General features: G+C 43.2%; 2 protein-coding genes across 2 annotated transcripts in view; both read right to left on the bottom strand.

Moving 5' to 3' along the window:
• Positions 1–15,551, bottom strand: part of cavin4a (caveolae associated protein 4a) — a 225,517-nt gene that overhangs the window by 76,955 nt on the left and 133,011 nt on the right. The window lies entirely within an intron of this gene.
• Positions 1–15,551, bottom strand: part of dnaaf11 (dynein axonemal assembly factor 11) — a gene marked incomplete at both ends in the record, with an annotated part of 54,230 nt that overhangs the window by 1,870 nt on the left and 36,809 nt on the right. Inside the window, one exon of the mRNA XM_083990704.1 lies at positions 14,799–14,890. Within this exon, the coding sequence (XP_083846830.1) occupies positions 14,799–14,890 (92 nt within the window). The remainder of the gene's footprint in view (positions 1–14,798; positions 14,891–15,551) is intronic.

Genomic DNA, 15,551 nt, shown 5'->3' with positions numbered 1-15,551 from the left:
TTAAAATACGACTCATCACCTAAAAATTAACTTGTTTTTAGGTAATTTTCACTTGTTTCAAACAAATTTTCTCTCACTGTCAGATTTTTCTACGTATTTTAAGTGAAAATCTGCTTGAAAGAAGCAAAAACTGTCTAAAAACAAGCTGCTTTTTAATGTGATTAGTCTTATTTTAAGTAGAATGAGATTAGTTTTGACTAGAAATGACATTATGACTAGAAATAAGACAAATATTCTTGGTAGGATATTTGATATTTGAGTTTTTGCAGTGTATTAATGATTTTTGGACTGGAAACCAGAAACAGCTGCAGATTATCACAGTTTACTCTGTTTACAGTCACGTCTCTTCATCTTATTGGATTCAACCGGCACTCGATCATCGCCAGCGGTGACACTGGTCTGGGGTCGAGCACGGGGGTGTCGATATAAATCTGCTGTCGTTCGCTAACGTTGGTTCCCGAGGTGCCGAAGTTCCCAGATTTAATGTGGCTGGAGCAGGTCGATACGGGAGCTGATATATATAAGTGATGTATGGAGCTGCAGTAAAGAGCAGACTGTAAATATGTCTGTGTGTTTCAGTGGCGGTGTGTTATCAGGCGAGGACTCGAGCTGCGAAGACACATCGGGAAGAGAAGAGACAAACTCAGACGTGCACTGCAAAAACTCAAAATCTTTCCAAGAATATTTGTCTTATTTCTAGTCAAAACTTATCTAATTCTACTTAAAATAAGACTCATCACATTAAAAGTAGCTTGTTTTGGGGCGGTGTTTAGCTCAGTTGGTAGAGCACCCGCCCCATGTGTTGAGGCTATAGTCCTCGCTGCAGGCGGCCCCGGTTCGAGTCCCGCATCGGACGGCCCTATCCTGCATGTCATTCCCCCCATCTCTGCCTCCCATTTCCTGTCACACTCTCAACTGTCCTATTGAATAAAGGCATGAAAAGCCAAAAAAAATATACTAAAAAAAAAAAAAAAGTAGCTTGTTTTTAGACACTTTTTACTTCTTTCAAGCAGATTTTCACTTGAAATAAGTAGAAAAATCTGATAGTGGAGCAAGTTTTTCTTTCTTATTACAAGCACAAAAACTTGCTTTCACTGGCAGATTTTTCTACTTATTTCAAGTGAAAATGAGTTTGAAACAAGTGAAAATGATCTAAAAACTAGTTCATTTTTAGGTGATGAGTCTTATCTTAAGTGGAAAGGTTAGTTTTGACTAGAAATGAGACATTTTGACAAGAAATAAGACAAATATTCTTGGAAAGATTTTGAGTTTTTGCAGTGCATCAGGAAGAAAAGAGACAAACTCAGACGTGCACTTGCAAAAACTCAAAATCTTTCCAAGAATATTTGTCTTATTTCTTGTCAAAATGTCTCTTTTCTAGTCCAAAGTAATCTCTTTCCACTCACCACCTAAAAATTAACTTGTTTTTAGATCATTTTCACTTGTTTCAAACTAATTTTGTTCCTTTTACTGTATTTATTCATCCTTACTGATGTTTTTAATGTTGATTATTCTGTGTTTTGGGTTTTGGTGTTGTTTATTGATGATTTTAACTGCTGTAAAGTGTCCTTGAGTGGCGTGAAAGGCGCTTTCTAAATAAAATTTATTATTATTATTAATTTTCACTTGAAATAAGTAGAAAAATCTGCTGGTGAAAGCGAGATTTTTGTGCTTGTAAAAAGAAAGAAAAACTTCATCCACTATCAGATTTTTTCTACTTATTTCAAGTGAAAATCTGCTTGAAATAAGTAAAAAAAATGTCTAAAAACGAGCTACTTTTTATGTGATGAGTCTTATTTTAGGTATAATGAGATTAGTTTTGACTAGAAATGACATTTTGATTAGAAATAGGACAAATATTCTTGGTAAGATTTTGAGTTTTTGCAGTGTGGATGTTCAGACTTTATCAGGTTCAAGTCATCGAGGACGGAGACGAGTCACAGTCATCCATCCATCCTCTGGTTTAATGAGTCTCCTTTTGCAGCTGCGTTCAGTGTTAACGGGAGAAAAGAGCGTCTGACTTCGGTCCGAGGATCCGTTACCATTAGAGCAAATTGATTCGTCTTCGTCTCCTCTGGACTCATCATCGCTTCGCTGCACCACGACGACGAGGCCGCTCCATTTACCGCTCCAGCACCTCATAATGTTTAAACAGCTGCGAGCGGAAAACTTGTCTGATTACTGACTCTCTGTGTGTGTGTGTGTGTGTGTGTGTGTGTGTGTGTGTGTGTGTGTGTGTGTGTGTGTGTGTGTGTCTGTGTGTGTATCACATCGTGACGTCCGTCTGAATCACCGTGACTCCAAATCCTCTGACGAACATGTGATTAATTCCTCATATCATTCACAATGTCTTTGTTAATATGATATTAAATATGATATAAGCCGACTGAATATGGAGCTAATTCTGTCCACACACGTCAACAGTGAGCGGCTGTGCAGGTTTATATATCATAAACTAAACTATTGGACAAATTCATCCCTGAAATTAAAGTGTATGAATTTGTTATTGTGTAAAAATCCTTCAATGTTACTCACAAACTTCATTTAATTGAATTTCTTCCTTTATTTGCAATGGGACAAACGGATTTAGCTCTGGAGCTGATTTCCATCTGTAGTCCCATGCTCCACAAACAGTAAAACAAATATCAAGTACAATACAAATACATTACATCACACAATGGCTGCATCAGTAGAAGGAAACAAAACGTGGTGGAACACGAAAGTGCATTTTTATTAGACAGCAAATGTCTTAAAGTGCTTTTAGAGCTTCACTAAGGAAAAAAAACAGTGAATTTCTAAAGTGCGTTGTCCGGCAGAGTCTGTCATAAAGTGCTATTCTTAAAGTGCATAGAGTAGAATCAGAAGAACAAGAAGTTTTAATGTGTTTTCTGAAAATCACACTACACTTATAATCTGGATGTGATGTGGACGTTGCATTGTATCCTGGGAGTTGTAGTTCAAAGTCAATGTTCAATGGTCAATGCTGCGACATGTACAGGACACAGAGGAGCGTTGAATAAGATTTGAATATATGTAATAATGATACATGAAATATTAATAAATAAAAATAGTGATAAAGATATTAAAGGATCATAGGGCAGGATTTGGGCAGGATTTGTGAGAAAATACCCATGCGTTTTACGTTTTTTAAATAATAATGGGTGAGGAAGCATTCAAAACCAAAAAGAACGAGCCCACCCGCGTATCTCTCCGTTGCTCTGACCGGGGTCTGTGCTGCAAAATGCGCTGCAATTCAGGGGGTGAATTTCGCGCCCTGGCCGGCGGACCTGACGTCAGCGCGTCCACGACCGCCTTCGAATGGATCAATGGAATGGTACATGAAGAGGGCAACCGCGGCAGAGCGATTGATACAGTAACAGAGTGGCGACACTCCCTGTTATATCAATCGCTCTGAACCACGGTGGATCAAAATGACTGTTACTGCCAGCAAACGACCCAGCACAACTGAAAGCCCTGTTAACCCCCCCACTCTCTCTCCCCCTCCCTTCACACACGCACACAGCAGCAGGCAGGTCACTAACTTACACACCCTCTCCCTCATCACTACTGTCTTATTATTAGCCGTTAGCCGCAGCTAGCGGTTAAAAGACGACGTTATAACTTTAATAACGTTATCAGAGGCAGGTGGACAAACGTCCTCTTTTGCCCGGACACGTCCACTTTTCACGTACTGGCCGGCGTGTCCGCGACGCGTCCGTTTTATTTTTATTTTTATGAAATCATGAATATGTCCGGTGTTGATTGGTTTGCATGGGATCGCGGACCCTGACAGATGCGCTCCGACACCCTGACCCGGCGCGTTAATTCTCAGTACCGGCCTGTAGGAGCCCATACAGATCCATGCAGAGGAGCTCAGAGGAACAGACAAGCAGCCCCCTGCTGCAGCACAGTGAAGAGGTGTGTGTGTGTGTGTGTGTCTGTCTGTCTGTCTGTCTGTGAGAGAGAGAGAGAGAGAGAGAGAGAGAGAGAGAGAGAGAGAGAGAGAGAACCTACAGTAAAATACCCCCCCCCCCCCCCCCTCCCTCCCCAGATAGGAAAGACTGTAGCCTAAAGAGTAAAGTAAACAGTGAAAAGTCTGTGCGCGCTCCCGTGCCGGTGGCTTCGCTGGTTGCTGTAGTTACGCGCAGCGGCCGTCGCGTCACTGGCCGTTCTCATTAATCCTGCCCTATGATCCTTTAAGGAAAAACTAAACGTGACACATGAGGGTTTAAAAAAAGACAGTTAAAGGGATAGTAGCATTTTTTTTAAAGTGGGGTTGTATGATCTACAAATAGCCCCTAAGTACTTTAATTGCAGTGTTTCCCCTACCATTGTACAGGCCTGGCGGGCCGCCAGGCCAACGAGAGCCCCCGCCTGGCCAAAAAAAAAAATTAATGGCAAAAATTAGCGACATTCATTCAGAAATCAATAATCATTTCTGTTTAGGAGGCTCTGTGCTGTTCTGCAACGCGAGTCAACCTGCATCGCTGCCTAGTAATGATGCGAGTGTGCGAGCATATTATGGGATGTTGAGGTTTGTAGCAAGTAAACTACGGTGCCTTGGAAAAAAGAAAAAATATCGCCGGTGACGGACGCCGCACGCGCGTCATGCGAGAGAGACAGGGGAGGGGGGAGAGAGAGTGAGAGGAGGGATGGACGCGGAGCAAAGGGACTGTCAGGTGAAATCGAACTGAGTTGCTGCAGCGGGTGCTCTACCACGATTTCACGGAGCGTTTCAGTGACGGTGAGCGGCCTGACGCTGCTTCATTAACGCCGCCGCTGACTCGGGGCAGACGCACACAGTAACGATCACCTGTTACCGTTACCATACCGACGAGCTAACGTGTCCTTTTTATAACCCTGTTGTCAATAAACACGTGGAGACGGTGCTTCAACCGAACTACACAGCTGTTAGATGATTGGCTGTTTCCCTGTTATTTCAGGGTCAATGGGAGCTATCCAGTAGTTCAAGTCAAATGGCCACAACCAAGTACTGAGAGCATATAGATGGACATACTTTTCAAAAGGCCAACATTTTCATCTTAAAAATCTTTTTTTTTTTTTTCAAATTGCTCCTTTCTAATATTATTATTTTTAGATACTGAATTAATACTGAAGCTAAATTGTCCACTGTCCACTGCAGCATGTGAATGCAAAATCTGATTGGAGGAGCCAGCTATCTGTTAAAATGTTGTCCAGGTTAATGTTTTTAGCCATTAAAAGGCCCTTCAGTTCAAAATTTCAACTGTGATCGGGCATTAAACAGGTGGCTCACCTGTTTAGATAGGGGACGGAGGGTGTAACTGCTACTGGTCAAATAATTTGAAATAGCATTTAATTTTACATGTCTGCAATGGTTGCCATTTAAATGTAATTATAAATAATGATAAATACTGCTTTCCGAAGAAAGAAGTGTTGTGTAGTGTTGTATATAGTCAACAGGAAGGATTTTAGTAAGATATAAGTCATGAGCGAAAGTATGCACCACACAGCCAGGAAAAAATAAAACCTCTTAGGCAGGGCAAGTAAGAATTTAGATGGGGCAAGACAAGTAGATTTGAGAAGTACTCGTAGAAGTAGGAAAAAAAACTTAACGTTGCACCCTGATGTGGGGCTCCTTTTATATTCAATAGAGGGGGGTGCGTGCTGTCCCACGCGCGTCAGGATTCAGGATTTTTCCTTGGGTACCACCGGGCCTAAAAAATATTCTAGGGGAAACACTGAATTGCAATAGAAGACTCTCTGCACTCCTCCCTTTAGCAACGCCAGCCCATAATAGCCCTGCCCAGAGATTTACAACAGACCCAAGAGACCTTCAAAGTGCAGGAAAAAACGTTTTTCGTTTTTATTTGGACCTAACCAACTTACGTATCCCTCAGCCCAGGGTTAGCGCCCACCGATCAGCAGTTGGTTAGGTCCAAATAAAAACTGTGTTTTTCCTGCACTTTGAGGGGCTGGAAAAAATTGTATTATAGCGAACAATGGAACTGTGTATTTTTTTTTCAGGTAAAACCTCTTTTAGGCCGCGAAAATAGGCCGTTTCTTTGGGTCTGTTCACAACAATGTATGTTGTAAATCTCTGGGCAGGGCTATTATGGGCTGGCGTTGTGCAGAGAGTCTTCTACTGCAATTAAAGTACTTAGGGGCTATTTGTAGATCATACAACCCCACTTTAAAAAAATGCTACTATCCCTTTAAATATAAATAAAGCCGACTGAATCTGAGCCTCCGACGTGGCTCCGCCCACAGCAGGAGGCCCTGCAGCGTTTCCACTCGGAGCCCAGTGAGGTGATTGAACGTGCGATCAGATATCGGCCGTAACGACATCAGCAGCGTCTGGTCAGTGTCTGTTGATCAGGACCGACCGACAGCCAGATAAGAACCAGACCAAACAGGTCGCATGACGGACTCAGGAGGGGATGATGGCGTGATGATAATGAACTACTTCCTGTTTAGCGGCTGAAGCTCCGCCCCCTTTTTCCCTCTGCTTGCTAAAAGAATTATTATCAGATCTGGATCTTAATGATGGATTTGCTTGTTTTCTGAACCTGCAGCACGTTTGTGTCTGTGCATGTGTTGTCCATTGTCCTCTCTGGGCCACCGTACAAAACCCACTCAGTCTACAATCTCCTTGTCATATGTATCCCTCCGCCAATCAGACTATAGTTCCAGCTCACGTCGTGTTTTTCCAGAGTTGTAGAAAATTTCACTTGTGTGAGATCTTGACATTTGACAAAAACTCCTAAATCCAGTTGGACATCAGAGCTGAATGTGAAGACGTTCTGTCCAGATGTTGTCGGCAACAGGAAGTGGTAACGTACCGATGAGACACAGAGCAGGGTAAATGGGGAGCAATCATTTCATATTATGGCCTCATTTTGGGTCAGTTTTGGCTACTTCTTGGTAGGATTTTGGGCTTTTGGGACAGTTATGGCTATATTTTGGAAGTCCACATATAGTTTTGGGTGAGCTACTGTTTGGGCTCTCTTTGGGTCAGTTTTGGCTACTTTGTGGTTGGTTTTGGCTACTTTTTGGGTCAGTTTTGGCTACTTTGTGGTCGGTTTTGGCTACTTTTGGGGTTGGTTTTGGCTACTTTGGGGTTGGTTTTGGCTACTTTTGGGGTTGGTTTTGGCTACTTTGGGGTTGGTTTTGGCTACTTTTTGGGTTGGTTTTGGCTACTTTTGGGTCGGTTTTGGCTACTTTTTGGGTCAGTTTTGGCTACTTTGGGGTTGGTTTTGGCTACTTTGGGGTTGGTTTTGGCTACTTTTGGGGTAGGTTTTGGCTACTTTGGGGTTGGTTTTGGCTACTTTTAGGGTTGGTTTTGGCTACTTTTGGGTCGGTTTTGGCTACTTTTTGGGTCAGTTTTGGCTACTTTGGGGTTGATTTTGGCTACTTTTGGGGTTGGTTTTGGCTACTTTTTGGGTCAGTTGGGGCTTCTTTTTGGGCTCTCTTTGGGTCAGTTTTGGCTATTTTTTGGAGTCGCTTTGGGTCGGTTTTGGCTACTTTTTGGTTGGATTGTGGGGATTTGGGGCTCTTCTGTACTCTGATTTCGGCTTGCCTATTTTGGGCCATTTAGGGCCTAGAAGTTCACTCATAATCTTGCCAAAATGACAAGCCAGTTTTGGGCCAAAATGATGCCAAAAGGTTTTTGCTATCCCACGTTCCTGTTAGGGATGCATCAATACATCATCATCCATATTGGCCGATATTCGCCTTGTTGACTGACACCGGCCATGGGAAATACTGATGGCAGTGATGGATTAAAGTCAAGTGAGTGAAAATGTTTTGTTTTTTTGTGAGTAATGAAGATTTCTTGGAATAAACAACAGAGAAAAAACACTGGTTCCAACATCGACCATCGGACAAATTGTTATTTTAATCATCTGTATCGGTATCGGCCCAGATTTTTCACAATCGTTGCATCCCTAGTTCCTGTTGCACTCGATAAAAACAAACCTAAACTCAAACCACCGAACATACGTTGAAAAGAATTAGGTTTTGATTTTCTCCTTCATCACACGACAACCTGGACGCTGCTGTGTCCTACTACAGACTCTGGAGGATCAATGCTGTGTTCCTTCGGCCGACAATAACATTAGAGAGGGTTAATTGAATGTAAAATACATTCATGATAAGGTAGGTGGAGCGTGGATGGAGATTTACGACGTCTCGGAGCTCGGGCTAAGTTTAGCTGGGCGCGTGAACCTGATGGTCAGCACTTCCCTGTGTATGTGAGATGGATGGAGTCATTAGTCCAGGGCTCCTTCTCCTCCTCACACACCCCCGCCCCGGTTAGGAAGTCCAACGGTGTTAATAGGTCGCCGCGGGCACAGTCCTGCCGGCCGCCATTTCTCACAGGTAATGAGGTCTGTGGAGCGTCACAGCGAGCAGCAGCAGCGTCTCTGCAGCTGATTATTATCAACACAGAGCCGCTTATAATGAGACTGATGCTGCGGCTGCGGAGGGAACTCATATTGATAAAGTCATTTGTTGTAAAGTTTATTGAGGTCAGAGGAAGGGGGAGGGGGGAGGGGGGAGGGGGGAGGGGGGAGGAGGTCAGGGGTCGGACGGTGAACACAACACGGCGTTTGTCCTTCTGCAAACAATGATAATCAAATCAAATCTTGAGGGACGCGGTGGCCGGGTCACGTCTTTATGATGAGTGGACTCGAACGCTGCGAGGTCGGAGGACTCGTCTTCACGGCGGACAAAGTTCACACGAGATATCAATAATAAGACGTATTATATGGAACAAGCAATTTATCATCGTCTGAGTCGATCCTGAAGCAGAACCAGGTCTGGATTTAAAAACTGTGATGTTTAGTTTGAAGATGTTTGGGCGGGGTGGGGGGGAAACATGGAGGAAAATTATTCTCAGGTCATTTCAACCAAACATCAACGTCTGAAGCAGCAGCTGCAGTTCCTCTCCTGACCACCAGAGTCAGTCTCCATCTGCTTGTTAAATCTGACGTCACTTCTGGGTCCAAACGGATCCACGGTAAACAAGGCCGGTATCAGGGCCGATGTGTCAACAGAGCCACGGTTTGGCTTTTATAGAAGGAAAAGTGTGGCGCCACTGACTGGTTACGTTACTTTATACGCTAGCTAATGTTACTTCTAACTGTGCTGACGTTACTTATAACAATGGCTAATGTTACTTTTAGTGGTGGCTAACGTGACTTTTAACAGTGGCTAACGTAACAGTGCTAACTTTATTTTTAATGGTCCGTGGCTAACATTACTTTTATTGGTCGGTGGCTAACGTTACTTTTATTGGTCGGTGGCTAACGTTACTTTTAATGGTTGGTGCCTAACGTTACATTTAACGGTGGCTAACGTCACTTTTAATGGTCGGTGGCTAACGTTACATTTAACGGTGGCTAATATCACTTTTAATGGTCGGTGGCTAACATTACTTTTAACGGTGCTAACGTTACTTTTAACGGTTGGTGGCTAACGTTACTTTTAACGGTCGGTGGCTAACGTTACTTTTAACGATGGCTAAGGTTACTTTTAACGGTCAGTTTTAATGGTCGTTAACGTTACATTTAACGGTGGCTAATATCACTTTTAATGGTCGGTGGCTAACGTTACTTTTAATGGTGGCTAACGTAACGTGTAACAATAGTTAACGTTACTTTTTCTTCGTTTGTGGTTTTCTCTTCTCCTCCTCATCAGAAGGAAAGTCGGGCTGGTTTTTTTTGGTGGTGTTGGTTATCAAATCAGTCTTGAGGGACAGTCCAAACAGTTATTATTCGAACGTTACTTCATCAAGACTTAACAAGCGGATCGACGCAACACGTTCACAGCCTGGTACTGTACACAAACAGCTGTGGTCTTGGTGTTGAGTCAAATCAGCCTCGAGCTGCAGGAAACATAAAATCCCAGACGTTGCTCTGCAGTCGACCGTGACCTCTGAGTGCGACCTCTGCTGTGGGTTTAGATATCGTCTCATATTCTATTTCAGCTCGACTCTGTCATCACACAAACACATCTCAGACCCGATCTCGGCCTTCAGATCCACTTCCATCCAGGCCGGAGGCTGAATGCAGAGTGTGTGGTTGAGCCTGAGGTCAAAGGTCGCCCCCTAATCATGTCCAAATGACGCAGGAACTCACCCGGCGGCGGTGATGGCGGCGGTGCTGCTCACCTATCACCTTGCCGCGGTGCTGCAGCAGCTCAGCCTCTTTATCGGATGTTTAATTTGCGGCTGCGGCTGCGGCTCTGCTCCTGATGGGGCCGTCTGAAGGACAAGACGCCGCTCACACTCGTAAAAAATGGTGATGATGATGATGATGGTGGCGGTGGCGGCGCGGTGACGAGCCCCGGGGAGAGGAGAGGAGAGGAGAGGAGAGGAGAGGAGGAGGAGCTCTAATGTGGTCGTTAAGCGATAAAGCTGCTCAACACAGTCGCACAGGGACCGAGGCTCAGTGTCGACTCATCACATCTGATCACATGACCTTCAACTGATCGCAGGTTTGATGCTCACAGCTTCAGGAACCACACACACACACACACACACACACCAGGAGAGAAAACCACAGAGTGATGTGCAGTGGTGGACAGTAACGGAGTAAATTTACTTGAGTATTAGATTTCTTTGGTACTTATTACTCTTACTTGAATACATTTCCAAGACAAATATTTTTTTTACTCGAGTTAATTTCTAGGAAGGCTGAAAAGTACTCGTTACTTTCAGGTCTACCCTTTTTTTTTTTTTCTAAAATCCTATTGGACACAAGCTGTGTTTGTCAAAGAAGGAAACCCTCAGTGCAGTCCTCACATCAGTGCAGCTGGTTTCAAAGAGTTCATTCTCAGAACCAAGAGTTAAAAGCTCCTTAAATTCATTTAGAAAAAATTATAGTAATTCATTGATGTGAAAAATAAGAAATTTACTCTTATTCTTACTTTTATTTAAAGTAAATTTAAAAGCATGTACTTTTGGATACTTAAGTATCTTTAAAAGCAAGTACTTTTTTACTCTTACTGGAGTAACATGTCGACTGAGCTACTTTTACTTGTAACGGAGTAAATTTTGACCAGTAGTATTTGTACTCTTACTCAAGTACTGGGGTCGAGTACTCTGTCCATCTCTGGTGATGTGTAGTTTGAGTTTTATCGTCTCTTCGTATCGATGTGTCACATTCACAAACAGATTTTAAAGGACAACTCCGGGCAAATTCAACTCGGGGCTGTATTTTCCTAACATTTTAGGTCTAAAAGAAGGAATCTGAAGGTTTTCAGTTTAATTGCTCCTGTTTTGTGGTAGTTGTGTCTGTCCCCGTGTCGCCACGGCAGCGATGAATGGGAGCGGATTGAAGTTCTGCTGCTTAGGCTGTTTACATCCCTCAAAGCCATGTTTTACAAACATGTCGGCTTGCTTGAAGTAAATAAACTTCTGGGTGCATGTTTGAGTCGCCATCTGACGCTGTCTGTGGCTTTGAGGGATGTAAACAGCCTAAGCAGCAGAACTTCAATCCGCTCCCATTCATCGCTGCCGTGGCGACACGGGGACAGACACAACTACCGCAAAACAGGAGCAATTAAAGAGATAGTTCACCCAAAATTGAAATTTATTCGTCACAGAAGTCCTTTTCGTCAAATTTGGACGAACCAGGGTCCGTCCTCTTCCCAGTTCGTCCAAATTTGGACGAACTGGGAAGAGGAGCTTTGAGAAGCTTCCGCTACAAAACAAGCTTGAAAAATAGACTTATTTAATTTTTTTCTGAACAATTTCACATTTCGGGGCTTCAATACAAGACGGACATTACATACGAGCAGCATGGAGGTATTTGGATGTTTTTTGGTGTGTCTTTTTGTTACGAAGACAGTTGGTATCCATTTGCAACCGTTATATGGACATGCACTGCTACGCCGAGACCCCCTGTAACTCAGAGAAGCCACGGAGGACTCTGAAACTTCTCCCAGCCCTTAGTCCACATGAGGGTGAGTAGATAATGAGTAGAAAATTTGAATTTAGGGTGAACTATCCCTTTAAACTGAAAATGTTCAAATTCCTTCTTTTAGACCTAAAATGTTAGGAACATACAGCCCCGAGTTGAATTTGCCCAGAATTGTCCTTTACATCCTCATCCAGAAACCAGCAGCAGCACTCGGTGTGTGTGTGTTGGTGTAGAGACCTGAGTCGTCCTCCCAGCGCGACGCTGCAGCTCTGGTCAAGGTTATCTGTGTCCAGTGGGGGTGTGTGTGTGTGTGTGTGTGTGTGTGTGTGTGTGTGTGTGTGTGTGTGTGTGTGTGTGTGTGTGTGTGTGTGTGTGTGTGTGTGTGTGTGTGTGTGTGTGAGTCAAGGCCGGACGAAGACCAACACTTGACTCTGACACATTCACACAAACACAAACACACACACAGAGCAGCCCGAGGCCTCAGTTCTGCTGCTGCTGACACACACACACACACACACACACACACACACACACACACACACACACACACACACACACACACACACACACAGTATTATGGTCTGTTACCACATCGGCTGTTTCATGTTTTCTAATTCACTTGGGCTCGTTTACCAACACACTCTTTACCTTTTCTAAACGCATCAAAACCGTTTCATGGTTCAACAAAACTCCACCGCAGCTTTACAGAAGGGGAACTTCATTAAGATTTAAGGTCCGGTTCAGACTGGACTGTGACTAGATGGTCTCCATGTCAGATTAAACCATCACATGCTAGACTTTCTGTCCTCGACACAAAATCGCTGTTCTTCAGAAGAAAAAAAAATCACATTTCTATTATTAATGCGCATCTCCTCTGTCCAATACACACATGAACCTTCACTTAACAAACTAATGTGACTGCCACAATTGTTACATTTCATCAATGAGACCAGAGATGGCAAAAGTACTCATATTCTGTACTTAAGTAGAAGTACAGATATATGTGTAAAGAAATACTCTGGTAAAAGTAGAAGTACTGATTCAACTCCTTTACTCAAGTAAAAGTAAGAAAGTACAGGCTCTGAAATGTACTTTCAAAGTAAAAGTAAAAAGTAAAAATTAATTTTTGCCATTAATGAAACCTACATCATTTGATAATTTTGTTAAACAAAAAAAGTTCAGACAGAATAATCAAGATTGAACTGACCAGAGGCAGTGTTTCCCAACGTTTGGGCCGCCACAGACTCTCACAAAATAATAATAATACGATTTTTTAAACAGCGTTTCATCACCTCTCATCTCTGCCAGTCAGTCCACCTGCCGTCTCTCTCGCGCGTGTACACACACACGTACATCGCGCGCGCGTACACACAGACAAGGGCGCATGGACAGGTTGCGCTTTGCTGCTCGTAAACGGTAAATGCGCTATATTGCGCTGATGTACAGTGTTCAACCCCCCCCCCCCCCCCCCCCCCGCCCGTCGGATAGTCCGACGACCATCGCTTCCTTCCTCCATGCAAGAGCAGTATTATTTGCCTCCATGTCGCTGCTACAGTTGGTAACTCGGTTCTCTCTCTACCGCCCCCCCCTCCTCCCTCTCTCTTCTTCTCCCTCTCTAGTTCGTCACGTCTTTTACCGGTGCTTTTACGTCGTGTCAAAAAAAAAAGTAACGAGCCTGTTTTTACAATGTAAGGAGTAGAAAGTACATATTTTTGCGTATAAATGTAGGGAGTAAAAGTAAAAAGTCGTCAGAAAAATAAATACTCAAGTAAAGTACAGATACCTGAAAAATCTACTTAAGTACAGTAACGAAGTATTTGTACTTCGTTACTTTCCACCTCTGAATGAGACCAGCATTTATCTCCTAAAAAGAATGTAACTACTCGGCGGTAAACCTCTAAAAACCTGCGGGTAAGTTAATTAGCGATCGTCTTTTCTCCCGGGATGATGACGGAGGTTGGCCGGCTGAGAAGCTCTTCGGACATGAAAAGTAACATTTTTTGTATTACAAGTTTCTTGGAAAATGAATTTTAATATGCAAATGAGCAAAATACTAATGTAATACTGTATGCCCAAAATACACCCGATTAGGCTTATTTTCTTCCTTTACTCCTACCATTCGTCTATGGCAGTGGTTCCCAACCTTTTTTGGCTCATGACCCCATTTTGACATCACAAATTTGTGGCGACCCCGCAATCATGTGACTGCACGTGATATTTTTATATGCTGCATTTTATTTGAACTCGATTTATATTCGAGAAAGTGGAAGTATAGAATATAGAAGATTGTGTGTGGTGTTTTTAATCATAATTTGAAAAAGAATAATGATCAGTTAAAAAAATATATTTTCATCTGATTTTTTTTTTTTTTTTTATCAATTAGGCCTAAACATTTCAGGCGACCCCATTTGAATTCCAGGCGACCCCATGTGGGGTCCCGAGTCCGACCCCAAAGTTGAGAAACACTGGTCTATGGTACCTTATCGGCACCATAGACTTTATACAGTAAATAATGATGCGAATTAAACATATTTCCCCAACTAGGATTTCTTAGGACTTTTAGTATGTTGTTCTGGACACCTCATAGAAATTATGTATGGTGAAAAACATTCTGTTACAATTAGTTCTATTTTTGGGTCCAAAATGAGCTAAATTGCCTGGACCATGAGGACAAACTACACCAGAGTGTTTTTGGGATGAGCTCCAGAGGCTGTGATGTGTGTGTGTGTGTGTGTGTGTGTGTGTGTGTGTGTGTGTGTGTGTGTGTGTGTGTGTGTGTGTGTGTGTGTGTGTGTGTGTGTGTGTGTGTGTGTGTGTGTGTGTGTGTGTGTGTGTGTGTGTGTGTGTGTGTGTTATCAGCGGTGCAGCTGTGGTGGGAGGAATCAGAGTGTTTACCTGGTATTGTGTTGAGCCGAGCGGCTGCGTCCGTCCTGACAGGCTCTGGGTGGACGTGGGACGGTCTTTGTCACTTTGATTTCACCTCCAGCCTGAGAGACACCACACAAAAAAAACCTGTTTTATTCAGATTGTTCAGTAAAAAGCTTCGACACTTTTATTCATTCATCTGTCAGATGTTTAGTGTGTGTGTGTGTGTGTGTGTGTGTGTGTGTGTGTGTGTGTGTGTGTGTGTGTGTGTGTGTGTGTGTGTGTGTGTGTGTGTGCGTGGTGGGAGCCATATGGAGGATTAATGGTGGCAGCTCTGACTCTGCAGTATCAGCACCTGTGTCTCTTTATAGAGACGATAAACAGTTCCTTCATTAAAGCTCGGGCACCGAAGTCGTGATTTCACACAATTTTACAAGATTTTCTCTCTAACAAGAAGTTTTGAGTTTGTTGGCGTCAAACTTCTGAAGGAGTTTTTATTTTATGATTTGACCTTCTCTCTGGTCTCTCTACAGAGAAGCTCCCTCCACAGGGTTTTACAGGCTGTGATTGGTAGGAATTTGATCTTTAAGACATGTTTGAAAGCAACAATCAGCCAATCAGAAGAGAGGAGGAGGTTCTGAGCCTCTCTTCTGATTGGCTGACTGTTTTCTAAAGTGATCCAATTAAAAAAAGAGCAGATTTCACAATAAAACACTCAGAGAAACCCAATCCTGCAAAGTTGTTGTTGGATGGATGGTGTTGTCCAGGTGGTGAGGGGGCGGG

This window comes from Trachurus trachurus (genome assembly GCF_905171665.1).
Source record: "Trachurus trachurus genome assembly, chromosome: 17".
Taxonomy (NCBI): Eukaryota; Metazoa; Chordata; class Actinopteri; order Carangiformes; family Carangidae; genus Trachurus; species Trachurus trachurus.
Note: the sequence above shows the minus strand (reverse complement) of the source record. Positions and strands in the feature narration are given on the sequence as shown.